Source organism: Crocuta crocuta, unplaced genomic scaffold (genome assembly GCF_008692635.1).
Source record: "Crocuta crocuta isolate KB4526 unplaced genomic scaffold, BGI_CrCroc_1.0 scaffold45, whole genome shotgun sequence".
NCBI lineage: Eukaryota > Metazoa > Chordata > Mammalia > Carnivora > Hyaenidae > Crocuta > Crocuta crocuta.
Window position 1 is genome coordinate 129,809 of NW_027530544.1, and position 27,071 is coordinate 156,879.

Consider the following 27,071-nt stretch of genomic DNA (forward strand, 5'->3'; position numbering starts at 1 on the left):
CTAAAACATGGAAAGAGCCTAAGTGTCCATCAACAGATGAATGGATCAAGAAGATGTGGTTTATCTATTCCATGGAATACTACATGGCAATGAGAAACAATGAAATCTGGCCATGTGTAGCAACATGGATGGACCTTGAGGGTGTTATGCTGAGCAAAATAAGTCAGGCAGAGTAGGACAGATACCATATCTTTGCACATATAGGAGGATTAGGAGGAACTTAATGGAGAACCGTGGGGGAGAATAAGGGGAAAAATAGTGGGGGAGAGGGAGGGAGTCAAACCATGAGAGACTCTTGAATGCCGAGACAAACTGAGGGCTGATGGGGGTGGGGGAGAAAGGAAGGGGGGTGATGGGCATGAAGGAGGGCACTTGTGGGGATGAGCACTGGGTGTTAATATGGAAACCAACTTGACAATAAACCATTTAAAAAAAGAAAAAAATTAAATTAAATAAATTACTTTCAAAATTGAGAATAAAATAAAGAAACCTAGAGACATGGGAATTCTGAGATATATAAATCATTGTCAAAGAACTGCACTACAAGAAACCTTAAAGGTAGTACTCTGGAGGAAGTACTTTAAGATTCCCTGAATTACTCCAAGAAATGAAAATTGCCAGAAATGGTAAAAAGCAGATGGATAGGAAAGACACTTTTTTATTTGATTTCTTTGAAAGATAATAGACTGTTTCAGGCAAGAATAACTATATAGTAGAGTTTATATGTCATAGAAATAAAATCTATTATAAGAGAGGGGAAATGGAAAAATTCCTTACATTACAGATGAAATGGTATAAGGTTATTTGAAGATAGTTTGTGTGGGATACATATTGTAAACTCTAGAATATATGTATAATTTTAAGACAGTAGAGAATAAAAAGTCACTTTAATCTTTAAAAAATAAAAAAACAGATAAATAAAACACAAATAACAAGATAGTAAACTTAACCATATGCCAGTAATTTTTTTTAGAGAGTGAGTGAGCACAAGCCGGGGAGGGGAAGAGGGAGTGGGAAGGAGAGAAGCTTACACAGTCTCCACGCTGAGCATGGACCGTATGTGGGGCTCAAGCTCATGTCCCTGGGATCATGACCTGAGTCCAAATCAAGATGGATGCTCAACTGAGCCACTCAGGTGCCCCACAAATAATTTATTTAGATGTAAGTCGACTAAACACTAAACTTATGTGACAGAAATTTTTAGATTTAATCCATATACATTTAATTTCAGTGAACTTAAAAAATTTAAACAAAAGCAGTATAAATTATTTTCATGTTAAACACAATTTTATTGTTTAGGTAAGAATAAATTGATGGGTGAACAAATAAAGTATATATATGTACAATCAAATATTATTCAGCCTTAAAAAGAAAGGAAATTCTGACATATACTCCAACATGGATGAATCTTAAAGACATTGTGCTAAAATGTCTGAAAGAACCAGACACCAAAACAATACTGTATAATTCCACATAGATGAGATACCTAGAGTAGTCAAATTCTCAGAGACATAAAGAGGAATGGGGGCTGCCAGGGGCTGGGAAGTGAGTGAGGAGAGTTATTTTCTAATAGAGAGTTTCAGTTGTGGAAGATGAAACGTTCTGGAGATGGATGGTGGAAATGGTTGTACCACAAGGCAAATGTACTTCATGCCATACAGTTAAATACTTAAAAATAGTTACAATGATATAATGCTGATTGTTCATACTTAAAAAGCAAAACTGAAAATTACCAAATAGGTTATGCTACCATAGACCTGAATTCACCATTGGAATATTAAGTTTCTGACAGAATTAAAATAAATTCAGACTGCACTCACCCAGATGTGCCAGCTGTCAAAGATCAAAGCAAATATGTATACAAATGGTAGGGATGGTATAGGAGTTAGATCGTGACTCTTCTGACTAGAGTTTATAACCAGAGTTAAACTTTTCATGAAAAGTGTACGACTAGAGTACTGAGGAGAGGTCAGGCATGGGGAGGACAGCCTTGGGGGCTGCCTTCTGCATCAGGAAGCAGCGGTGTGAAGAGGAGAAGAAACAAAAGAGCAAAGCAAGTCCGAAAGAGAGACAAAAAAAATTATGCCCGTAGAGATCAAGGGAGGACAGAAATTGAATAAAGTGAGGGTTAATGAACAGTGAAAAAGCTGTACAGAGGTCAAAGAGGACAAGGATAAATGATATCCTCTGGACTTTGCCAAAAGGTGTACAATGACCTTGGAAAACATGGTTTCAGCAGACAGCTGCTGATAAGCTTACACCACACAAGTTTCCCACAGAGCATATCATGAAGACAATGACACTGACAACCTGGCAAAACAAAGAGGAAAAACAGGTTACACTGAAGAGAAGAGAGAAGGAGGGGCCAATGCATACTTCTGAGTCTTATTCATAATGCAGGCTTTATCAGTGCTTTGAAAACCATTCCCATAGCAATGAGAAGCTCAAAACACCATCAGCCACCTTACCCCGGAAAGGTACAAAGGCATGTCGCATGCTGACTGAAAAGGGCATTCCTCGGTCTGAGGCTCTCTCCTCCATCTGTGCCTGCTGTCCAGAATTCAGGCCACAACTCTTCTTATTTCTTCCTCTGTCATGCAAACAACATCAGCAGCTGGATGTGAAACAGTCTCAAATATATGAAAAAGGCCTCATTTTTTCAGTAAAGTCAATAGTTCTATCTAAGAAGCTTGAAAACCTTATCATTTGAAACTTACTTTAAAGCTGAACTAGATTTTATTTTTCAGCAAACATTCAATTCAACAGGAAGTAAGGCATTTCTTTAACAGCTTTTGCCACATACTGCTTCTCAAACAATTACTAATATTTAGCTCAAATCAACAAATCCTTGACCATATGTAATATAAATTACCTATGCTTTTTCTTTCCATCAGGTGTATATGGCAAGGGCAGGAGGGGATGTTCCTGACATAATACAACTCTTCTCTTTAGGAACTGAGTTAAAAAAGCACATCACATTGATTGATTTAATTAGTGGCCTAGGTTTTCAGCCTTTCACCATCAACTAGCATCTTTATAGACAGACGCAGGATTTTAAATAGATAGTACCTAGAATAGAAGTAGATATGCCCAGGGCTGCCTGGGTGGCTTAGTTGGTTAAGCCACTGACTCTTGATTTCAGCTTAAGTCATGATTTCAGGGTTTGTGAGTTTGAGCTCCCACTCAGGGCTCTGTTTCTGGCTCCACAACAGACTTGGGGTTTCATGCAACATAGAGCCTACTTGGGATTCTCTCTTCCTCTTTCTCTGTCCGTCCCTGTGTACACACATGCTCTCTCTCCTTCAAAATGAATAAACTTTAAAAAGGAGAGAAATATGTATGCCCAGAACAGAAAATTCATTATTTCATTATTTTGCCCAATAAAATAATTTCATTATTTTGTTCAATAGGCTGTTTTTGAACCATTCATACTCACAAAAGTATATTAACACAAATACAGAGAAATAGCATCTACCTGTATGTAGGAAGTAGGCCTTTGCCTAGGGCTTGGGAAGGTGGGCTCTCCCCTACTAGTGTTGGCATTTCGATCTCAAAATCTCTTGGCACATTCTGAATATTTGGTTCTATAAAGGTTATTCGTCCTAAAATAAAGCAGAAGGAAGACATAAAATTGAGGGGAGTAGGAGGGATCTGACATTTATTTTCATAGTGATTGGATTTCTGAATTACCTTAAAAATGCATGTTCTATTATTGCTAAGGTAAAATAAATTTATATTTAAATATTTTTCATTACGTTCATGTATCTGACAATGATAAAATAAGTACAAGATCAATCCCAATGTGAGTGAATATATGCATCAACAACAATAGAATGTTTCTTTTATGTTAACCTAGGTCTCCTAGAAAACAATCCATGATAAGATGTAATTTGGGAAGTTGAACTATTCCTATGCTAAAATGAATACCAGATGTCAGCACTATACAGTGTTCGTGGTAGTATTAACAAGTAAAGACGAATCAAATGAATCCTAGGAGAAATGACTGTCAAAGCCTTCAAACCCCAGTAATGCACAAGACAGAGAGAATCTGAAGCAGAAGAGCAGCTGAATGCTGACGGGGGACAACTGGCCCAAGGAGTTAGCTAATGTGGGAAATGCAGGAGTGAGAAGTGGTGACTGGAAAATCACTTTCTAGACATCAGCTGGCTGCTTTTCTTCATCACCATGCTTAATCATTAAGAGAATCAATCAACAGTAGCATTGATAAGGCTGCAGACTAGAATCAGGTGGTTAATGAATTTTCTAGGAAAGAGAAAGCAATTTGTTTTAATGTTTATAGCCTTTATTTCCCCCAAAATATTTTACATTTGTTTGCTTACTGATTTAACTTTTCTAAAACATAAAAGCATCGTTCCAAAAAAGTATGGGTAACTGATTTTGTTACTGTAGTTTTTATAACAGTATATAGTGATACAATATCTTGTTTTATAATGTACTCTTCTTTGTATCAGGCTGTCTACTAGCTACTGTATACAATTTCATCTTCTTTTGATAAGTCAGACATTTTAAGTACCTCAGATATTCTTTTTCTGAATAAATCCCTAAGATATGTCCTTGTTCTTTAGCTTTTGGCAAAAATTAGTGCTCAATTAATGGTAGATATTAATGTACTTATTAAATGGCCTGTTCAATGTTACAAAACTAGCCAACAGCAGAAGAAGGAATCTAAGTCTCTTGCTGCCTCATCACACTGTCTTCTTTTATATAATGACACTTAATATTCAGGTCTATTGTTTGAAATAATAAGGTTAACATGGCAGACAAACAAGATGGCAAAAATAAATTATAAAACATGAATGTAGCTTCATGGAGATGGATTCTAATAATGAAATGGATTTGCTATGCTTAGGTAAGCCTGTATTTCTAAAATATTCTTTAAATGTAGGCATAGTATGATGAAAGCCAATTGAAAAAAAAAAAAGGAACTGATTACTTTCTGCTTTATAAGCAACAAATAAATGCAACACCTTTAAAACTCTAAGTTGATTTTGATAATGTTGCTATGTCTTAGAGTATGTCTTAAAATGAAATTTAAATACCAACAGGGCAGGACATGGATATGGTGAAGGAAGAGGTTAACTAAATAGGGAAGAAGGGAAAAGAATTTGTTTAGAACAGGGAATAAGCAAGCAAAAAGAAAAGCAGCTCCTCATAGTGTCTCCATCTGTAATAACAGCAACAACTGATAACTAGCCTTACACAAAATGCCATGCACTATTCTAAACACTTTAAATGTATGAATCTATTTAATCCTCAGGATAACCTGGTGAAGTAAGACTATTAACACCGTGTTTTACACATGAGGACATGTAGGCACCAAGCTACCTTGTCTAAAGATTCACAGCACCAGAATTGAAACCTGGTGAAAATTAAAGCCCAATTCTATATCACCAATCTAACCTCTCCCCAATGAAAGAATTAATTCTGCCCTTTCTTCCAATGCACTTTGCATTTGGCAAATATTTAGTTTTGCATTTCCTTACCACATTACACTCATACCTATCCCAAGAGTTCTACAAGACATCAGCTCTTTTCTGATTGAGTAAAATAAGACACTCATCTAATATACAGATGCCCCACAGCACTACTTAGATTCAACTTAGAATCATAAGAGGTTCAAGAGAGGGGTACGACTGAAATTAGATAAGATTACTGACTCAAATAAATATTAATCCAAAGCACAATCTCAGACATCCCAGTTACTTTATATAGTACTTGAAAGCAGGAACCATATTTTACTAAATCCCATCTCTGTAACTAGTATCCATCCATGTTTTGGTGTAGTATGTGTTTCATAAATGTTTATGGAACTTCACAGTATCCAGTGATCAAAACTTGAATTCCTTGGTCATCATAAGCAAATATTATACATGAAACGTTTTCCTTTCAAAATTGGATATACCTATAATTAAGATTTCTTATTACCTGTAGCAGTGTGTGATTGTGATACAGGATAGATTCTTTCCATTCCAAGAAAAGGATTCAGACGCTTTTCCCGTTGCAGAGGAAAGACCACTTTGGTAATAGCGTTAGTGATTCTTCTCCACTCTAATATCAAGCCTGGTAAAGGATGCAATGCCTTTAGTTTATTTAAAATTTCCTGCCAAAGAAATATAATAAAGTAAGATCAGATTCTTGCCCAAATTCCATAGCAAACTAGACTTTCATACAATCTCAAAAGAAATTTGCTAACTGCTGTATCTACAACTCAAAACTACTCTGGGTTTTTTTTGACAATCACCATGATAAAACTATAATAACTATAGATTATAAAATGCAAACGTGTTAATGCTGAGTAATATTTAGATCTACCTTAAAAATAAAATCAATGAGATGTCAACTTAGCAAGGTACTAGAACTGCCTTCCCTCACCCCATCCAAGAATCCTTTCTCTATATTTTCTTCCTCTATTCTTCACGTAATTGGAAGTTTCTTATGTTTTGGGTTTTTTTTTTTCCTCTTTGCCCTAATACTTTCATGGTTTTCACATCAAGAAAGTTAGAAGGCATTTATCTTAACTGTGAATTTTTCATGCTAGAGAGTTTTGGGAAACTGATAAGAAATAAGAACTTGGAAGGTTAGAGGGCCAGTGAAATAAAACAAAAAGTTTTGTTACAGAATGAAACTGTGCAAACTTCCCTAGGACAGGTTAGTCATAGTTAATAATATTAGGGTCAAAATTCTACAGAATGGCAACTTGAGACTGCTTTCTCCATGGCTGGTGTGGCTGTACTTCCTACCCTTATTATTCCATTGAAAATTTGTTCAGCAAAACTGTAAAATTAGTCTTTTTGTCTCTTCTCTCCTAAGCAAAAGTTTCCATGGATTGCGATTTGCACTTTTACTTTGAAATTAGTAGAGTAGAGGTGCACTGGATGGCTCAGTTGGTTATCCGACTCTTGGTTCAGCTCAGGTCATGATCGCATGGTTCATGAGTTCGAGCCCTGCACCAAGCTCTGTGCTGACGGTGTGGAGACTGCTTTGGATCCATTCTCTCTCCCTTTCTCTCTCCCCTCCCACATTCTCTTTCTCTCTCTCTCTCAAATAAATAAACTTAAAAAAATTAGATTAGATTCTTAAAACAAGTTCATGGAAAACTTACTATTTTGCCCTAAAATTGCCTTAAAATGTTTTATTTGTGATGGCTGGCTTATTTTTTTTTAATTCTTCCATACCTTTGTTCATATTCCTATAACCATATAAATTATTTTATACTGGAAGTCCAAGAGTAGTAGATGTCAGTGATTAAGTAATGTCTACAGATCTGAGGTTATAAATCATTATACTGTGTTAATGATAGGAAGGACACAACTGCTAAAGCAGATTATGGCCAGATTATTTTCCACGATGGTTTTTGCAGGCAGTTGAACCACAAACCAATTTGTTTTTTTCTGGATATGTTAAAATCTTGGGCTATGCTGGATCTTGATTTCATCAGCATTCTTTCAAGACACTAAAATGCTAAAAGTAATTCAAATTCTTCCCTGTGACTGCCCCAAAGAGCACCTTACTAGTGCTGAACTGTTTTCCCAGCCTTAGCTTGCATCCATTGTCATTTACTCTTCTCGTAGAACCCAAAGTTTTCTTGCTGCCTTGTTTTTTTATCTCTCCATTTGGTGGTAATTTTAATTCCAAAAATAAAACCTGGAAGAAATTAATGTTTAGTCAAGAATTAAATCACAAGCATTGGCATTCACAAAACATATTTAAAAGTTATTTAAGAAAATCTATATAATTCAGCATGGGTTTGGAGATTTTTTATAACATATTAAATTATCACATTTAATAAATAATAGCAATAAAAATTTGTATGTCAAGTATGTCTATACCCTAATTTAGGCACTATCAGATTAATACCAACATCAGGCTTTTAAATAGTCAAGAACACGGGAATGTATACTCTGTGCTGAACAAGTGATAAATAAACTATTGACATTGAGACTTCAGTTGCTCTGAGGACTTAGAACTCTCCTAAATATCTCTTGATGTGGTAACCAATGGGGCTACTCAATCATTTAGGCCTCATAGAGGGTCAATATGGGAGGCTTTGTGGTCATTATATAATCACAAAAATCAGAGAACACTAAGGTAGAGAGGGATCCAAAAAGCCATGTACTTACCCCACCATAAGGCTAGACTCTGAGAATCCCTGGACACACAAAAGTCAGGAAAAGGTGGCCAACCCAATGTAACAATAATGACAGCTAGAGTGGCTAATAAGCACCCACTGAAGAAACTAGGCCTACACAGGGCAGGGATTTTTTTTTTTTTTTTTAATTTAAAGTGACAATAAATCAACAATTCCAGGAAGAAAGACCTACCATAATTAAAATACTTCAAAGATCTCAAATTATGTATTTAAAAGTTCTGTATTTTACATTTCTATTTTTGATGAAACCTTCAGAATTGAGTATGAAAACTTCATATAAATTATCTCTCCAGGTCTCAATTAGTAAATCTGTGGAATGAGGGGGTTGAACTAGATGAGAGCAAGAGGCACTAATATTTACTGAGGACTTACTATTTGTCAGTCATTATGCTAGGTGCTTTAACATGTGTCATCACATGCAATATGTATAACAGTTCTGTGACACATTTGAAAAGTTTACACAGTTGGAGAAACTTGCTTAACATTACATGGCAAGAAAGTAGAAAAATTAAGAATTAGAACCCACAGTCCTCTGACACCAAAGTCCTTTTTCTTTCTTCTAATCCATGCTTCCCTCTAGATCAGGGATCAGCAAACATTCCCCAAAGCGGTCCAGATAACAGATATTTTCAGGTTTGCAGATTTTACTGTCTTTCACAACTTCTCAACTGTGCCATTATAGACCAAAAGCAGCCAAAGACCTGCACAGACATAGGTGTGGCTGTGCTCCAATAAAATTTTACTCACAAAAACAGGTGGCAAGCCAGATCTAGCCCATAAGATGTGGGCTAGCCCACTCTAAGCCAGTGCCATCCAAAAGAACTTTTTGCAATAATGAAAGTGTTCTTGATTTGCATTCCCCATTATGGTAGCCACTTGCCACATGTGGCTATTGAACATGTAAAATGTATCTAGCATAACTAAGGAACTGAATTAATATATTTTATTTAAGTTTAATTAAATTAAATTTAAATAACCACAAATTGCTAGTGGCTCTAGATTATTAGTAATACCCTGCCCAGTTCAAAGATTCAACTTAAAATCACTAAGGATTAAATAATGTGTGAAATTGTTAGATTATCTTAAATATAACTTCCATTTTAACATGAAGACCTAAGAACAAGCCATTAACATCAAAGGCCTTTTATTCTGGCCTAGAATCTGGTCTAGGCCTATAGCCTTAGTTCCCATCTGAATCACAAGGGTACAGATTCCTGCTTTTGCCCCAAGTCTACTTATGCTGAAATCCAGAGATCCTATGATTTTGATAAGTCTTCTATGTAATTTTATGTGTAGTCAATTTGGGAGTTTTAAGCTAAAGAACTCAAAAGAGGGGCGCCTAGGTGGCTCAGTCGGTTGGGCAGCTGACTTCAGCTCAGGTCATGATCTCATGGCTCGTGGGTTTGAGCCCTGTGTCAGGCTCTGAGCTGTCAGCAGCAGGATCCTGCTTCAGATTCTGTGTCTCCTCTCTCTGCCCCTCACCCACTCACGCTCTGTCTCTCTCTCGAAAATAAATAAACATTAAAAAAATAAAAGAACTCAAAAGAAAGAAAAAAAACAAAAAAACAGCACCATTGGATTCAATACAAATGTACCCTGTGATTAGGAAAAACAAAATTCCTCATATTTTAAAAACATAAACCTGTGGCTTAAAAAAGAGGCATTTTTATGAATATATATAACATTTATTGAGTGTTTACTATGAGATGGGCACTATTCTAAGTGTTTTTACATTCATCATTTACTCATCACAACAACTCTATGAAGTATTTGTATCATAACCCATTTTACAGATGTAGAAATTGAGATATAAAGAATTAATGTATTGGCCCAAGGTTACAGAGCTAGTTACTAAGTGGAGGAGACAGTATTCAAACTCAAGAAGTCTGGCTTGAAAGCCTATGATCTTTACAATATGCTGTATTACTGAACTGCATCTGTAAGATACCTGAACTTCAATGCTATCAAGTATAAGCACCCACCCTGTATTTGTAACCCCTCTACAAAAACCCAACCACCCTTTGTGGAGTGTGGGGAGAAGAAAGAATAGAATGTCAAACTTTGAAAATAAAAAGAAGGGTAAACTGTGTCAAAATGTGTGTAAGTTTATAAAAATCTTATGTAGGTTTACAAAAGCAAACAATTACACACACACACACACACACAAACCCTTTTTCATTAACAATTGAGAAAAATATCTCATCTTGTTTTCCAAAAAAAAATTTGGGAGTAAGGAAGGAGTGAGAGTTTATGCAATGACTAATTTCATGGAGAAACAATGACACTGTTATGTAACAACCACTATAGATCTTTTGTTCAATAAATATTTACTGAGTACCTCCTCTGTTCTAGGCAAACCTCATGGAGCATACATTCTAGGTTTCTTTACTACCTTCCAATTTCATAAATCCAGATATAATTTATAAATTAGATGCTAGAATACTCTACCTCCAAAGTACTCTAATAACAAAAAGTTTTTTTAAAACTGATCTTTGATGTTTAGGCAAACACATTCAGGAAATACATACACACACACACATCACTTTTAACCCTAAAAATTCCCCATTCCCATGATACAACCTCAGCGATATCATCTGAACTGGTGAAGGAAAAACTGTGCCCGGCTAGTTGATAGGCCTGAGTCTCAATCGCATCCAGCTTGGCTTGCATTATGTGTTTTTGACTTTCACACTCTGCAGTACTAAAGCCAATTCCATTTAGTTCTAACAAGGCCAAGCAGTACTGAGAGGGCATTTCCACTTTACAGAAAACATCTGGAAGAAAAGAGAAAACTAAAACGTTAATTCACCAACTAAGTGACTAGATTAGCATCATCACCTAAACACACATGGAATTTTTCTAGGCAATTCAGAGATGCTACCTAAGCTATTTTTCAAGATCCAGTCTCTGGAGCAGCACTCTTAGCCCAATAATGAAAGGCATAAAAGTACTTACCCCTTTTCTACTTCAGCACTAGACCACTATCCTTACCTACATAGAAGGCAGAAAAGCTGGCAATCTTGTGAATAGTCTGGATACAATAAACTGCCTTTCTCCCAAGGTAATGTTTTTGCTTCTACTCTTGGCAAAAGCAAGAGAGCCAAACTTGTTGCTAAACTGACTAGAAAGAGTTAATCTCTTCAAATTATTTCCAATATTCCTGGTCCCGTGATACACATGCTTGCACAAAGAACTAAAAATGGAGGCTTCTTATTTTCCAATGTTCTTACTAAAGAGTGAAGAAAAAAATTCCTAAAGTAAGAATCAGAGTTTTTTTTCTATCTACTGATGCTTCTCAACAAAGTAGTCGTTCTACATCAGTTTTTCCAGTTTGCTATCTGGAATATTAGTCTCAAAGATACTCTACAAAGAGTTGAGACACTGTGTATTATGCGTTCCCGAGTTTATACGATGCCTGTTAATTTAGTACAGGCTCTGAGAGGCCCTGAAGCAAAGATGACTCTTTAATTTTGTATTAACTGAAAGTCTGAAATTATTTGACCACAATACCTTTTATTTTATGCAATACTTACTAACATCCTGAAAAGTAAAAATATTTAATATCTGGCCTTTTAAGGAAAGTTTGTTGACTCTTCAACTAGACAGTCCAAACACAGAATTTGCATTAAAAGTGGTAAAGAAGGATGCCTGGGTGGGTCAGTCCTTGAGGCCTCTGACTCTTGATAACAAACAACTCAGATCATAATTTCAAGGGTTTGTGAGATGGAGCCCGTGTTGGGCTCTGCGCTGACAGCACAGAGCCTGCTTGGGATTCTCTTCCTCTTTCTCTCTGCCCTGTCTCCTTGCTCTCTCTCTCTCAAAATAGATAAACTTTAAAAGTTTATTTTGTGATAGTGTGTGATAAAGATCTGTGATAAGAGTCTAAATATACAAACAATACCAGTCTGTAACAGCATAAAAATGCTAGCACCGTTGTTTTTACCTTGAAGATTTTCCTTCTTCAACAAAGAATTGAGTTGATTCATAGCATTGAAAATGAGAATCGACTCCACAGATGCTCTGTATCGCCCAGAATGTTCAGTGTTGACATTCAGCCCCAGACTCTGAACTCCTTGACCAGTCTCTATCCCTTCCAGGAGAGGCAGCTCATCAGGAAGAAAACTGGAAACTATGCTGTGAAGAGTTGGCTCCTTAGAATCTGGATCTAGTAACCAGCATGCCACCTGATGGGTTCAAAGACATTTGTGCACCTTAAATTAAAAGGGGAAAATGCTCATTTCTAATCTTACTCATTTTCACATGATACCTATTCAGTGGTCCTCCTGGGAGAGGTGGAAAGGATAACATTGTCCCAGGGCTCATTTTTGGTACTAATAAGAGCAGTTTTCAAAGGAGGAAAACTCACAACCTTTTCCATCACTATAATGTTCCTGCTGATCTAGTTCTGAACTAAGCTTGAAATCCAAGTGCCTCTCAGATAATTTCAACTACGTTTCTGAAAATGTAGATGGACTCTTCTCTACTAAGGGTTGATTTTTGCTAAGCTAGTATAGTAAAGATGGGCCTATATAGTTTTAGGTTTTTAAGAATTCTTTCAACATCGTAAGAAGTGAGATATAGGGGCGCCTAGGTGGCTCAGTCAGTTAAGCATTCAACTTCGGTTCATGTCATGATCTCATAGTTTGTGGGTTCGAGCCCCGCATTGGAATCTGTGCTGACAGCTCAGAGCCTGAAGCCTGCTTCAGATTCTGTGTCTCATTCTTTCTCTGCCCCTCCCTTACTTGTGCTCTGTCTTTCCCTGTCTCTCAAAAATAAGTAACTAAAAAATTAAAAAATAAAAAAAATAAAAAAGTGCAATATAAATGTTTTACCATTAAAAGTTTATTCCAAAGTTTTAGAAACAGGATGAGTTGTCACCAGGACCATCCAACAAGTCATGATTGCTATTTTTAGCTTTTCTATGAGACTAAAAGACCTGTAGTTTCTAATACTAGGCGATCTAGCAGATCAGCAGATGAAAACTAAATTAGAATTAGGAAATCTAAGCCTGTTAATAGTTCTGGCAATTACTACCTGACTCAGTTACTTCTTCTGTAGCTTAAGAATGTAATTTAATAGGGGAGTATAGTACTATGAATTATAATAAGAAATATAAAATTGGTCTCTGTTCCCATTTCTAGGACAGAACTTCTGAAACACTTGAAATTTCTTTAACTATGAGATAAAGGTGTCTTTGGTTATGTTAATGAGGTGACTTTTGGAATGCCCCTAGGTTACCTAAGGATGGGAGCTGGCTGCCAGAGGAAACAACCCTGTGATTGGAGGTTTAATACTTTCAGTCTCACCCCTGACCAGCTGGGAGGGGCCTGGGCTAATGGTTAATGATTTATTCAATCATGCCTATGTAATGAAGGCTCTATAAAATCCCCAAATGACAGGGTTTGGAGAGCTTCGAAGTTGGTAAACATGGAGGTGTTGGCAAGAGTGGTGTGCTTGGACACAGCATAAAAGCTCCCCTTCCCCTCTCACTTACCTTAGCTTGCATGTCTCCTCCATCTGGATGTTCATCTGTATCATTTATCATATCCTTTTGTAATGAACTGGTAACTGTAACTAAATGCTTCCCTGAATTCTGTGAGTCACTCTATTTAATTTATTGAATCTGAAGGGGGTGGAGGTCGCAGGAACCTCTCAATTATAGCAAGTTGGTCAGAAGTATAGGTAACAACCTGGACTTATAATTGACACCTTAAGTCCTTGCCAGATGTCCTTGGAAAGGGGAGTCCTTGGAATCTCCAGTCTATAGTCAGTTGGTCAGAAGCATAGGTATTGATTTGGGCTTGCAACTGGCCTCAAAATAGTGGGCAGTCTGTGGTACTGACCCTTAACCTGTTGAACCTGATGCTATTTCCAGGCAGATACTGTAAGAATTGACTTATAGGATAGCCAGCTGGTGTTTCAAGCATTGCTTGATGGTGTGGGGGAAAACCCTACAAACACATCAAAATTGGTCTCAGAACATTTTTTGCTTGCTTGTTTTTTGGTGTCAGAGAAGTAGGACTTGCTAGAAGGGCCTGGCTCACAGAAACATATGGTTTATGAAGAGAAAGGATAAACGGGCTCAAACTCACAAACCATGAGATCATGGCCTAACCTAAAGTCAGGCGCTTAACCAACTGAGCGATCCAGGCACCCTATATACAATCATTAGCTTCTTGAGGAACTTTTACTAAAATGGATTAGGAGAGTAATTTAGGAGGAGGGTCTGGTCTTGGATGCTGCAAAATGGAACGGCAGAGGGTTGATGCAGTATCCACAACTCACTACAGTATAATCACAGTTGAGTGTACGTGATCCAGACACATGGAAGGTTATTGCCAAGGGAACAGCTAGCCTGGTACACCAGATAAAAGCCACTGTAAGGTCTGTTTTCCCTGAGAGGGAGACTGTCCCTCTTCTCTTATAAATGCCAAGTGGAACACCCCAGATAAAGGAGCTAATATTCTTCATATGCAAGCCATATGGGACTGCTTTAAGATAACTGGAATATTTACCCATCAAAATCTACTCATTACCCAGGTCACAGTAAATGCTGTGGTTTAAGGGGGCCCCTTTAACCATATAGCCGCACTGTTGCAAAGCTGAGGGACAGTTTGGGAAGCCTTATCAAATTTACCACCTCACTACCTCTCATAGGCCTTAGAGATGGTGATAAGAATATTAGATTTATTAACAAGAGAATGAGAAGAGGCAGGGGCAGAGTCAAGAGACTTCCCAACAGGGTGGAAATTTTTAAAAGGTTATTAGGCAATAAGGTGAATAAAGCAAATATTGATAGGAGCAAGAGAAAGAGGAAACAGAAAGGGAAGAGTTTTAGGACTCACCCAGAAGGCTGGAAATCTTTAGATGATTATTAAGAAATATGATGAATAAAATGGGTATTGATGAATTAAAGACTTTAATACAGCACCACCAAAGGTTGGGTGGGTCAAAACGACTCCCACCCCCTACTAGTCCCCCAACACTAAAGGGACTCAAACAAGACTGCTCTATTCACCATAATTTGGAGAAATTTTAAAAGCTTAAAGGCAAAAGTTACAATGAGAAACCTGACCAGTGGTTAGGCAGATTAATCAAGTTAAAGATTAATAAAGGAGCTGGGGTCCCTTGACTTGACTTGTCCCTTGGGACTGAAAGCCTTTAGCACAAGAGTAGGTAAAACTGTCAGGAGGTGGAAAAGAGAAGTTTCCAGAACTCTTTGATGGAAGATCCAGGAACTCTGGTACCAAAACCCACTGGTAAAGCCCTGACTTGGGCTACAATTAGATTAAAAGAAATCTAAAAATGTAATGGTTGATAGGATTATGTAAATTGGAATGTATAAGCAGGTATTATGTGAAGAAGTTATATCTCCTTTACCTGAATATTCTGTGGTAATGAGTTGTTATGTCTGGTTGGGGAACACGTTCCCTACCTAGTTTTGTAAAACCAAAATCTGTTGATGGAGTCCTAATGGAGGTTATGGTTAGAAATGTTAACCAATGATGGAATTAAGGGAAAAGTCTGCAGAAGAACTGGTGTGTTTGAAATGGCTTCAGATGAGGTGGTTGGGTCATTACCTGATTGCATTTTGGGAATGGACATTATGTTAAATAGGGGAACATGTTCCATAATTAGTATTGTAAAACGGAAGGCATGTAAATTCACTCTTCAAGCGATGTTAAATGACATGCTCAGTGCGACCCAATAAGACTGCCTAATCCCGCACAGTATGGAATACAAGCTCGAGTGCTTGCAGGCACAGATAGCTGGCAGGCTATCTGTGTGATAGCCCTATGTGGAGAGTGGGCTAATGGCAAGAGCTTGTGAGCCTCTCCTGACAATGCCTACTAGAACGTTAAACAAAAGAATTTCCATTTGAGGGTATTTATTGCCTTGTTATCTGACATTGTTAATTGACGCTATTTCTATGATTAAAGGATATAACATGATCTTGAAACCTGAAGTACCCACAAAGTGTTGGGTGATATCTGAGAACTGCTCTAACGGAGATGGCAGTGTCAGTGGAGTTCCATAATAAAATGGAAACAGTTTATACAGGGTCATGCTGCCTGGGGAATGCAAAGAAGAGATACTCAAGAGCAGAGAGCTGTTTTCTTCTCAGCTTGACTCTGGAATTGTGTGAGGAGGCACTGCTGGATTCCACTGTCACTTGGACAGTACTCTAGAAACAATCCTTGACTGACTGACTGACTGACAAAGAGCTGCTAGGTTTGTGAGGGCAGTTCCAAAGTGAATGGACAATATCTTGTTTTGGAAGTCCATCATTCTAATTAAAGAAGATAGAAAAAATCATCCTGGTGTGCTGAATTACATGCTATTTTCCTAGCAGTGATCAAAGAATTGAACAGCTAGGGAAAAGCCCTATGTTCAGGTTTTCACTGGCTTATAAATAATGCCCAATAGCTTTGCCAAAATGTCAGTCAGGAAGGCAATGGAGACCTGGTCTACTAAAGAAGGGTTCTCTTCAGGGACACAGTCCTTATGGAAATTTGAAGGGGTGCATTAAAATAGGACACATTAATGCCTTTCAGAAGAATTCCCTTCTAGGCTTGGACAGTGACTAGAATCATTAAGCAGATGTCCCTGTATGACCCTGTGAGAAGATCGCCTGCATCCATGAAATGAGTGGACCTGGTTCACTGCAGCAATGCAGAGATGGGCTGAATCTAGACTTATTCTTCTTGCACCCTCTGAGACACAGAATGCCAGAATGAATTATTCTATGTGCCAACAAGAGAGAGAGACTGCAGATGATTATTTGGCAGATTCCCTGTTAAGAAGGTCATGAATATAGCTGGCAGGTGAGATTAATACTTGTAGCCTTGAAGGTCTACAAATGGTGCAGATAGGAACAGACATTGACTCTGGACCATGCTTTGTTTACCTGATTGTAGGGGCAAATGTTGAGTACTAAAAAAAGAACAGAAGAAACTGCACCAGTTTGGATGGCTGACTGTCATTTCTTCAGACCAAAGAACACACCTTGCAGCCCATAATGTTCAACAACGGGCAAAGAGATATCCTCCTCCTAGTTTGATAGAGAATTAGAATAGGCAATTAAAACATTGGTTGTCTAAAATGAGGGGAGATAAAGGCAGGAAGGGCTGGCTTTATGCCTTCATGGTATTTGAGTATGTGCTCACACTCAACATAAACGGGGCTAATGGACTCCCCACTGGATATATTTGTCTGTCTGGATCTGAGGAACTAAGGGTGGGGAATGTGCTAGTATACTTTCTTTCTGATATCACCTCAACATTTTTCCTCCAAGCTGATGCAGGGGTCATAGGATCAGGACTACAGGTATAAGGGCTGGAAATGAATGATTCCTAAGTAAGAAACTATAACTATTCCACATGGGGTGAAGTCACGTCCTGCCCCATCAGGCCCTTAGGAATTGTAACATAAAGGTTAAAAGCATTGAAGGGAACAGAGTAGCTATGGGCAAGGAGATGAATAAATGGGCTATATAACGAGGAAAATCCAATATTAACATCTCAAAAGCCGCTCCAAGCAAGAAAGGATATTATCTTTTCATTTGATTATGTCAGATGCCTGAAAGGGTGAAGCCATATATTGCTGACACCACTGTTACTTTGGAACCTGGTAAGCCTGCAGAGCGGAGGACATTTTCATATCCCCCACCTACATTAGAAACTGGTGAACAGAAACCTTTTAGACAATATCAAACAACGTAGTTTGATGTAAAAGTTGGCAAATGTTCCTATAAAATAGAGCTTTTTAAAATTAATAATTAAAAAAAATTTTTAAATAAAATTAATAGTTTATCTTCTTACATCAAAAGTGTGATTGACAAAACCAATTATGGACTCTTTCAAATAGTTTATGCAAAAAGTACTATAATAAATTTGAGATGCTACAGTAGTTTTAATGAGAAGCTCATATTATCCATATTCTCCTTTTGGACTCTGGAACATCAAAATTAAGTGAAAACTTTTTATATCCAGTGAAAGTCAGTTTAAAAACTACATGGAATTTATCATATGTAAACTAAGCTTGGCTTGAACTACAGAAAAGGTCAGGATCTTCAGTTTATCTGATATTGCCTTCGAAAATTTCCCTAAAAAAGCTAAAGAAACTAAGAAACCAAAATTTATCCTATTATTGATTATATTCCAATAACAACCAAGTAGTCTCATATATCAATTCAAAATTAGTATTCCATATACCTCATGTATTCAGTATCAATAGGGGGAAAATGATATTCCTTTGAAAGCTATGATATTATATGGGGTGCCTGGGTGGCTCAGTCCATCAAGCGTCTGACTTCAGCTCAGGTCATGATCTCACACTCTTGTGAGTTCGAGCCCCGCATCAGGCTCTGTGCCAACAGCTCAGAATCCTGCTTCGGATTCTGTGTCTCCCTCTCTCTCTGCCCCTCCCCCACTCACCCTCTGTCTCTCTCTCTCAAAAATAAAATAAACACTAAAAAAATTTTTAAAAAGCTATAATATTGTAAATAAATGTCTTATGAAAATGCATTACACTGTTAAGTGTATGTTACAATAACATAAGTTACCCTTTCCTTAATACATGAGAGTTATCATTATGAAAAGCATATCATGCTTTGCTATTACTATAGCAAAGTTCACAGGGGCTAGTAAGGCGATTTGTCCCTATGCTAAATGGCCCTAAATATTATCCTTTTAAACGGCTTATTATCTACACATTTTTCCTATTTTCTGCCTCTATCCTCATGGACATCTGAAACAACCTGCTATCATATATTTATATCTGACAGTTCTCACTTCATTTCTAATTTACTGTGAGACAGAAAAAACATAACTGAAATAATTTTTTTTTAAATCTCTGAGGAAAGATATGAACTTCAGTGTTTTGAATTTGTGGAATCTGTTTTTACCTACATAGAAGTATTTGGTGCCTAACATTCTGTTCTGGATAGATAAGATTACTGGATAAAGGAGTGACTACTCTGAAAAATTTAAGCCTCATTGTTATAGTTATAAATACCAAGTCATTTAAGAATTAACACTACACATTAAAAAAATTTTTTTAAGTACAGTAAAAAGTAAATAAGACATGAAACCTTAGGATCTTCATAACTTTGTTCCAGGGAGATACCACAAGACAAAAGAAGAATTTTATAGCTCTGGATGAAGTCATAGATGATAATAGAACGTTCTTTATGAGATTCCTCTTGAAAGCAAGACAGAAGGTACCACATTCTGTCTTTCACAGTCAGGCTTGGATCCAGAGAAGGTGGGATCAAACTGGAACTAATTTCTTTAAAACATAAACAAACAAAAAGGTTTAAAGCAAAACTTACATGCATTCATTTGAAGCAGCAATCTTTAATAAAAAGACTGAAAAAGACTCAGAAATCTAAGGGCTTAGTTCCATGTAACCAATAACTCAGCATGAACTTATTCAGGTCATGTTGATTGCACAGATGAAGTGCTTCATATTCTGATATATGTGCTACTGAAGCAAGCACAAAGTACTTCATATTCTAAAAACTAAAGCTTGTGCTATATAATTTATATGCTCTATTTAATTAGGTGGGAGACAATTGTAAATATCAAGATTCTTAAAAATGTACATTTCTCAGAATAAGGAGTTAAAGACAGAAAAGGTGTTTTGAAATGATTTTTAAATTAACTCCTTAAAAAGATTTAGTATGAATGTATAATGTTACATCTAAGGAAAAAAGCAGCAGTTCAAGTATCTACTCAACATAACACATTTTCCCTTAAAACAACTGAAAAAATTTCATGCTTACTCAGAAACACACATTACATGGCATTCTTTAAAATGTTTACTTATTAATTTTGCTACTGTCTAAAACCAATCTGTCAGCTAGGTAATGTAGCAACTGTAACCAGATCACAAGGCAATTCCAGATCATATCCTCTCTATTCCAAAGACTTCTACAAAACCTGTATGATTCAACTACTGTAGGTGTTCAGCTCATCACTGTCACTAGATAAGTTCCAGACACAGTCAATGACAGGAAAAAAGTCTGAAAAGAAACTGGTATAATCCAATCTTCAAAGCAAACCCCTAAGAGGTCCAGGGAATCCCTAAGGCTCCACTCCACTACCTCCAACAAGAAAAGATAGTATTAGTAGTGTATGTGATAAGTAGAGGGGAGTAAGAATAGTGTTTAAGACATTCATTCTAATTAATATATGAAATAATGTACACATGAGCCACTGTCCCCCCCCCTTCTTTTAATACTAAAAATAAATTCTAGGTAAATATCAGGAAATTATTCTCAACAAACAAGTCACTATCCTAATAGAGATTATATTAAAATTATATGGTACTTAACCAAATAGTGATTACTCACCAGGATGCTTTTGTTCCTTCTGCAATGAAAAATAATACGCATCTCTTCCACCCCAGCATACTGCCAGACCAACCACCAAGATGTCATCACAACCTTTAACAGGAACTCCATCATCTCTAATAGGGGTTTCCTGGGGTAGGCTAACTAAATAAGTCAAAAGTGAAATAGTTAAAAATCTCAAAATAAAGCCATTAAACTCAATGTTAAAACAGTGATAATGATAAAAAAAAAAAACAAAAAACTATTTGATTGGCAAAATTTCCAGATCCCTACAATATGCACTATTTGGATGGTCAGTTTTAGGTATATGTAAGATCTTCTAGGCTTCCTATCAATTAAAATAACTGTCACTTTGAAAAATTTATCAAATATGTCTTAACATATATCTATAATAATGACTAAAGTGGGTATTAACTAAATTTTTTTAAAGCTGCATTTTGAATTGCTGTAACTGAAACAAAGACACTGGCATACTATAAAAATTTTGTAGTGAAATCATCAATTCTTTTCTTTTTTTTTTAATGTTTATTTTTGAGAGAGACAGACAGAGACAGAATGTGAGAGGCAGAGAGACATGGAGACACAGAATCTGAAGCAGGCTCCAGGCTTTCAGCTGTCAGCACACAGAGCCCAACATGGGTCTTGAACTCATGAGCTGTGCGATTATGACCTGAGCCAAAGTCGGACACTCAACTAACTAAGCCACCCAGGTACTCCTGAACTCAGCAATTCTTAACACTAAGAAACTCCAAAAAAAAATCAAGCATCTGACTTCTTAGTGAAGAATCAGATATGATTTTGTATCCAGAGTCAACATTTTTTCTAAAATAATGCATCTCCAACTTTACAAATACAGGTCAAGAACCAATCTAATAACTGGCACATAGTTGTTACATTTAAGTGAACAATTTTATCCCTCTAACCCCTTGCACAAAGAATGTGCTCAATTTTATATTTGTTGAATGAAAAATAGAAAGTACTAGTCAACACAAAACATACATAAAACTTTTCATTAACACATGTGCTCCATGACCTAAGTGTTCATCTACAGACAAATGAATAGGAAGATGTGGTATACATACACAATGAAATATTTTGGTGCCATAAAAAGGGTTGAGAACTTGCCATTTGTAGCAACATGGATAGACCTACAGGGTATTATGCTAAGTGAAATAAGTCAGACTGAGAAAGGCAAATATCATATGATTTCATATGTAGAATCTAAAACAAAAACACATAAATGAATAAACAAACAAGCAGAATCAGACTTATAAATACAGAGACCAAACTGATGATTGCTAGAAGGAAGGGGAGGTAGGAGGTTGGGCAAAATGGACAAAGAGAGAGGGAGAGACAGGCTTCCAGTTATGTAATGAATAAGCCATGGGAATTAAAGACACAGCATAAGGAATATATAGTGAGTGATATTGTAATAGCAATGTATGGGGACAGATGGTAGCTATGCTCATGGTGAACATAGTAAAATGTATAAACCTGTCGAATCACTATGTTGTACACCTAAAACTAATATAACATTGTATACCAATTATACTCAAATTAAAAAATTTAAAAAGGAAAATATGTGTTCCATGAATTGAATCAGGTCAGACAAATACTCAAACTTTTATGAACAAATTCATTCATAAATATAGAGATTTAAGAAATCTGATCAAATCTTTGATTTCCACAGCAGGCTGTCAAGCTGACTACAGCTATTCCCCATTATACAGAATCCTTACTATCATGAAGTAAGACAGGAATATACATATATGACATTATTTGACAAAAGGTTCAATTCTCTTAAAATGTGGAAGGCCTCTGTGATAATTTGGGATCAACATTTTGGTAGAGAATTCATGAACATCAGTGAAGGTTATAAGTCTACTTGAGATACGGACTGAAAAATGTAGCTAATGTACATTGTTAAAAATACAGTGCCAATTTTCTATGTACTTTTGTGATTATATAAGTGAATAAGGATATTATAATAGAAAATAATTCATAAGCCTTGATGATAAATAAAAACCATCATGCTATTCCATTAAGATACCAAAAATAGTGATCCATGTTCAAAATACATTAGTTTTTACAAACTTATCTTCTAACATTTGTATATTATATAAAATATTATATTATGTATTAAATATGCTTATTTTTTTTTAAAGAAACCTTGTGTTTAATGGGAAAGCTTAGCACAGTCCAGCACCAGATATGGCCTGGAGTTGAAGCAGCAGGGACAGTTAGGTGACCTACATGAAGCCTCATAAAGTGAAAAGGGTAAGAAAGGCAACAGTTAAATCGAAGAGTGCCATGGCCTGACCATGGCAAAGCCCAGTGTAGCACTGAAGAAAGACCTGCTGTTTGAGAGCCAGGTTCCTGATATACCCAATGATCAAGCTGCCAAAAACTGTTCCAGTGCTGGCCCACATGCCAGCCACAACAACTAGTGTGGGTGCAGCAGCAATAGGCTTGGCTGCTCTGTCCATGTCCTGAGAGACAAGACTGCTGTGGACAGCCTAGGGTGGGGAGCTAGTGTGGGAAGGCTCTTGAGGGATTTGAAGAAAAGAGGCAAACACAGGCCTGATTAGACCACAGCTATAAAACGGTGGATCAGGGCCTCAGGAATAAGTAGTGCCTTAGTGGTCTGCATTATTTCAGTATCCCAGCTTGACATTTTTTCTAAGCACTCAGCTCTTACACCCACGTGTTCTGGAGTCACCCATCACTTATACCAGATGGCAACTATTATTAATCTAGTTGCACTGAACGGTAAGGCAGTTCTACAGGTAAACCCATATAGAATAATTTTAATTAAATTGGAATAAATTTAGTACATTCATCCCAATTCACCATTTTACATATAAACATGAAAATATGAAAAATTAAAGAAACTATTCTTACCTTGCTTAAACCTACCACCAATAGCAGCACTTTTAGAAGACGTCAAGTTACTGATCTTTTCACAAGCCAGAGAGATGGAAAATCTCTTTTTGCATTGCCATTCCTTAATGAATGTTTGAAAGAGAGTTTGGTCACTTGCAACATCAATTATGGCCAAGCTTTCTGGGCTGCATGAGGCTGGAGTTAACTGTGATCCATCCTGTGACAACTGCAGTGAAAAACTCCGGTCTCCATTAGGACTATCCTCTTTTAAACCATTTCTACTTTCCGAACTTAAATCTTGGTTTTTAATATCTGAAGATGAGCCAAATGAGTCACTTTTACCAACTTGTAAAACACTATGCATTTTCTGAAGTTTTACAGAAGATGTTCCAAGAATACTTGGAACTGCTAGCTTAGAAGCAGATGCTGGGATGGGTGTAGGAGGAATGAATCCGTTATCATCAACTATACAGCTCTCTTTCCAAGGCAAGAGGGGTGAGGTTTCACCATGAAGGGCACTGTTCTCCGGAGCTCCAATCTTGCTCTTTATTTCAACATTAGGGGAAAATGAAATTCCTGGCACTTGATTTGGCTCCAAATTTGAAATCACTTTTTGTTTGCCATTTAACTCTGCATTTTCTTCTTTTAAACTAGACAAGTTTGTAGTGGCTAATTTTTGCTTTTCATTTTCTAGAGGACTGGACACTTTATCTAAAATTCTTTGTAGTCCTGGACTTAAATCAAATGATGCCTCTGACCATATGAGCGAATTATTTTGCCCTGTCTCAGTTAATTTGGATTTTTGAGATCTTTCATCTTTATCTCTTCCAATTACTTCTCTTTGTGGATAATCATTACCTACAGTCACTGGATCACTTAGTCCTAATGCTGTAAGAGACACTGTGGTATTACGTTTCTCTTGGACAGGAAATATATTTACATTGTCCAAAGCTTCAACCATCTGAGCAGAGTCTATTTCTGAAAATAAAAGAGATTCATCACTGACACAAGTCAGCTGTTGCTGATTATCTTGATTCTCATTCATATTTGATTTTCTAAGTTGGCCCTCTGGTTTTAGACACAGAGAATGACTGAAACAGTTTGACGTTAGTTCAGAAGACAGGGGTTCTTTTGCTTGTATATCAGGTGGTTGTTCTTTCACTAGGTAGTCTTCACTGAAACTGTCAAATAGTAAACTATCACTCAAATTCAAGCTTGTTTCAGGAACTGGTAGACATTCTACTTCTACACCACTGGGAGGAGGTAGTATAACTGGTTTCATAGCTTCTTGTGTTTGATAACCTTGGAGAAAACTATTTAATTGAGAGTCAGTGACAGAAAGTTCATTCCCTTTAAAACAAGGGCCATTTTCCCTCAAGAGTATTGGAGAATGAAAAATTGAGCTTTCTGGAGTCAGAACATCAACTCGATGTGAATCAGTGCCTTGTTTCACAGTATCTACAGCCTTACGCTCCAAATGATCTATATTTGTCACTCCTGAAGAATGTCGTTCACTAGGAAAAGTAGTATGAATCTCATTCTGAAAAGAGTTCACAGAGCTCTGTTTTTCTAAGCTCTTCAGTATCGTCTCTGTTTCCAGGTTGACATCCTTTGCTCCCTCTTGTTTGGAATTTTCAGTTGCCATCTGTTGTATTATTTTCTCTGACTGAGTATCCAGGTAGAAACTATCTTCAAATTCACAAACACCTAAATCTACGTCAGAAACACAATTATTTTTGGTTTTGTCTGTTGCATAAGCTTCCTTTTTTTCTTGTATTCTAGAGGAATTTAGAAAATCCTCATGCTGGCCTCCTGATTTACCAAATGCTCCAGTTGGGAGATGTATTCTACTGAGTATCTCAGTGCTGCTTATATTATCTCCTGATACCTGAAAATTATTTGATTTATTTTCCTCACCATTAAACTTCATACTTCCACACTTGATAATAACATTTGAGTCTCTATTCATATAACTACTGCCTGTCTCACAGATCATTTGTTTCTCTATTATTTTTTTCTGTTTGGCATAAGTGTTTGTTTGTTTATCAGACTGTTTTTCTGGGCACTGGTTAATTGAATGGGTGTCATGGTAGTTTACGTAAACATTCTGGTTTTTTGAATCCCTTTGTATCATCAGTACTTTGTTTATTTTTTCTGACTCAACAAACGCTAATTCTCCTCCATTTTCACTAACTGTACTAGTGGGATGACAAATCACTTTTTTACTCTGGGATCGTGTGATAAAATGTTCCACAAGAATATTGTTAGTTTTTGTTTTGTTCTTTGAACTTTGTTCTGTTTGTGATGGGAATGATGCTTTGCTATTTTTTCCCTCAGCACAGAAAGATACATTTTTAATAAAGGGCTCTGGACTTCTAAATTCCATATTCTTTTCATCTAAGGTAAATGAGTCCTCACAATGAACAGGATTAGATATAGTTTTCTCCTGTAAATCTATTCTATACATCCCAGTGTCTTTAACAGGGCTACTGTCTCTGGATTGTGTTAGACGCTTACTATGTTTCCAAGATCGAGAGGCGGTTCTCATCTTTTCTAAACTGAAACTCAAAGATTCTTTTTTTGTTTTCTTAAATAAGAGAGTTTGAACAACATTCTTAGTGCTTGCTTTTCCCTCATTCAGAGAGGTTACTAGCTTTTCTTTACTTTTATTCAAAGAAGCCTGTTTTCTTGCTCTGGAAACGGAATGTACTTGGGATTCTTGATTCCCACTCTGTAACTTGTAATAAGAGAAATTTCTATGCTCTTCACTTTTATCTAAATCTTGCACTGTATTTGGTGACTGGTTAGCAGAAGAATCACTAAACACTGAGTTACTTTTTTTCTTTGATGTTAATCTTTTACAGGATCTCTTAGTTTGGGGTGTAAGTTTCTGTTCCTTTACTTCTGGCTCACTGCTGGTTGATGAGTGTGTATTAGAAGTTGAAAGGGAATATGGATTCCATTGCACTCCCATTTCAGCTAAGTCCTGCTGCAGAATCATTTTGGCTTCTTCTACTATAAGAGCTGCTGCTTCCCTTTCAGTTAAACCTTTTCTGCCAGTCACCCAAATAGTTCTCATATTCCGACGTTCTTCAACTGCTTCCTCTTCCTCATCCACTGCCTTTCGGGCACTAAACAAGGATATAGGAAAAGAAATAAATTAATGCATTGATTCATTCATGCATACAGAAATATTTATTAACCACTAAACTGATTTCTTCTAGGAAGTAAAGAAATAGCACTGAACAAGAGGGAAAGTTCTGCTTTCTTAGAGCTTACATTTTAATTGGGAAACCAGAAAACAAATGTTAGAATGCATTCTATGTCAACTGATGATAAGAATTGCATACAAAAATGAAGCACTAGGGGATTCTGCAATTTTCAAATAGCAAAATTAGAGAAGACCTCACTAAAACAGATTAAGCAGAGACCGTTTTAAACAGTGTCATAAAACTTTCACTGAAACAAATCCTCCTACATAACATTAACTCTGGACAAAATAGTTAAAGGAAGTGGAGAGTGACCAAAAGAAAGGAGAAACTGAAAGGGATAACTAAAAACTCGAATAAAAGCCTGGAGTTTATTGATTGACAGAATTTGAAAAAGAGCTCAGAATACCTATAGGAGATATAAAATTAACAGAGAAAGTCCAGACATGAGAGA

The 27,071-nt window shown here is 36.7% G+C and overlaps 1 protein-coding gene across 1 annotated transcript in view; it reads right to left on the reverse strand.

Moving 5' to 3' along the window:
- POLQ (DNA polymerase theta) overlaps nt 1–27,071 on the reverse strand; it is a 113,239-nt gene that overhangs the window by 26,109 nt on the left and 60,059 nt on the right. Inside the window, exons 16-24 of the mRNA XM_077767581.1 lie at nt 23,427–26,539; nt 20,526–20,669; nt 19,263–19,459; nt 12,114–12,354; nt 10,751–10,944; nt 7,528–7,665; nt 5,947–6,121; nt 3,476–3,602; nt 2,469–2,590 (exon numbers count right to left, since the gene is read on the reverse strand). Coding sequence (XP_077623707.1) covers nt 2,469–2,590; nt 3,476–3,602; nt 5,947–6,121; nt 7,528–7,665; nt 10,751–10,944; nt 12,114–12,354; nt 19,263–19,459; nt 20,526–20,669; nt 23,427–26,539 — 4,451 coding nt within the window. The remainder of the gene's footprint in view (nt 1–2,468; nt 2,591–3,475; nt 3,603–5,946; nt 6,122–7,527; nt 7,666–10,750; nt 10,945–12,113; nt 12,355–19,262; nt 19,460–20,525; nt 20,670–23,426; nt 26,540–27,071) is intronic.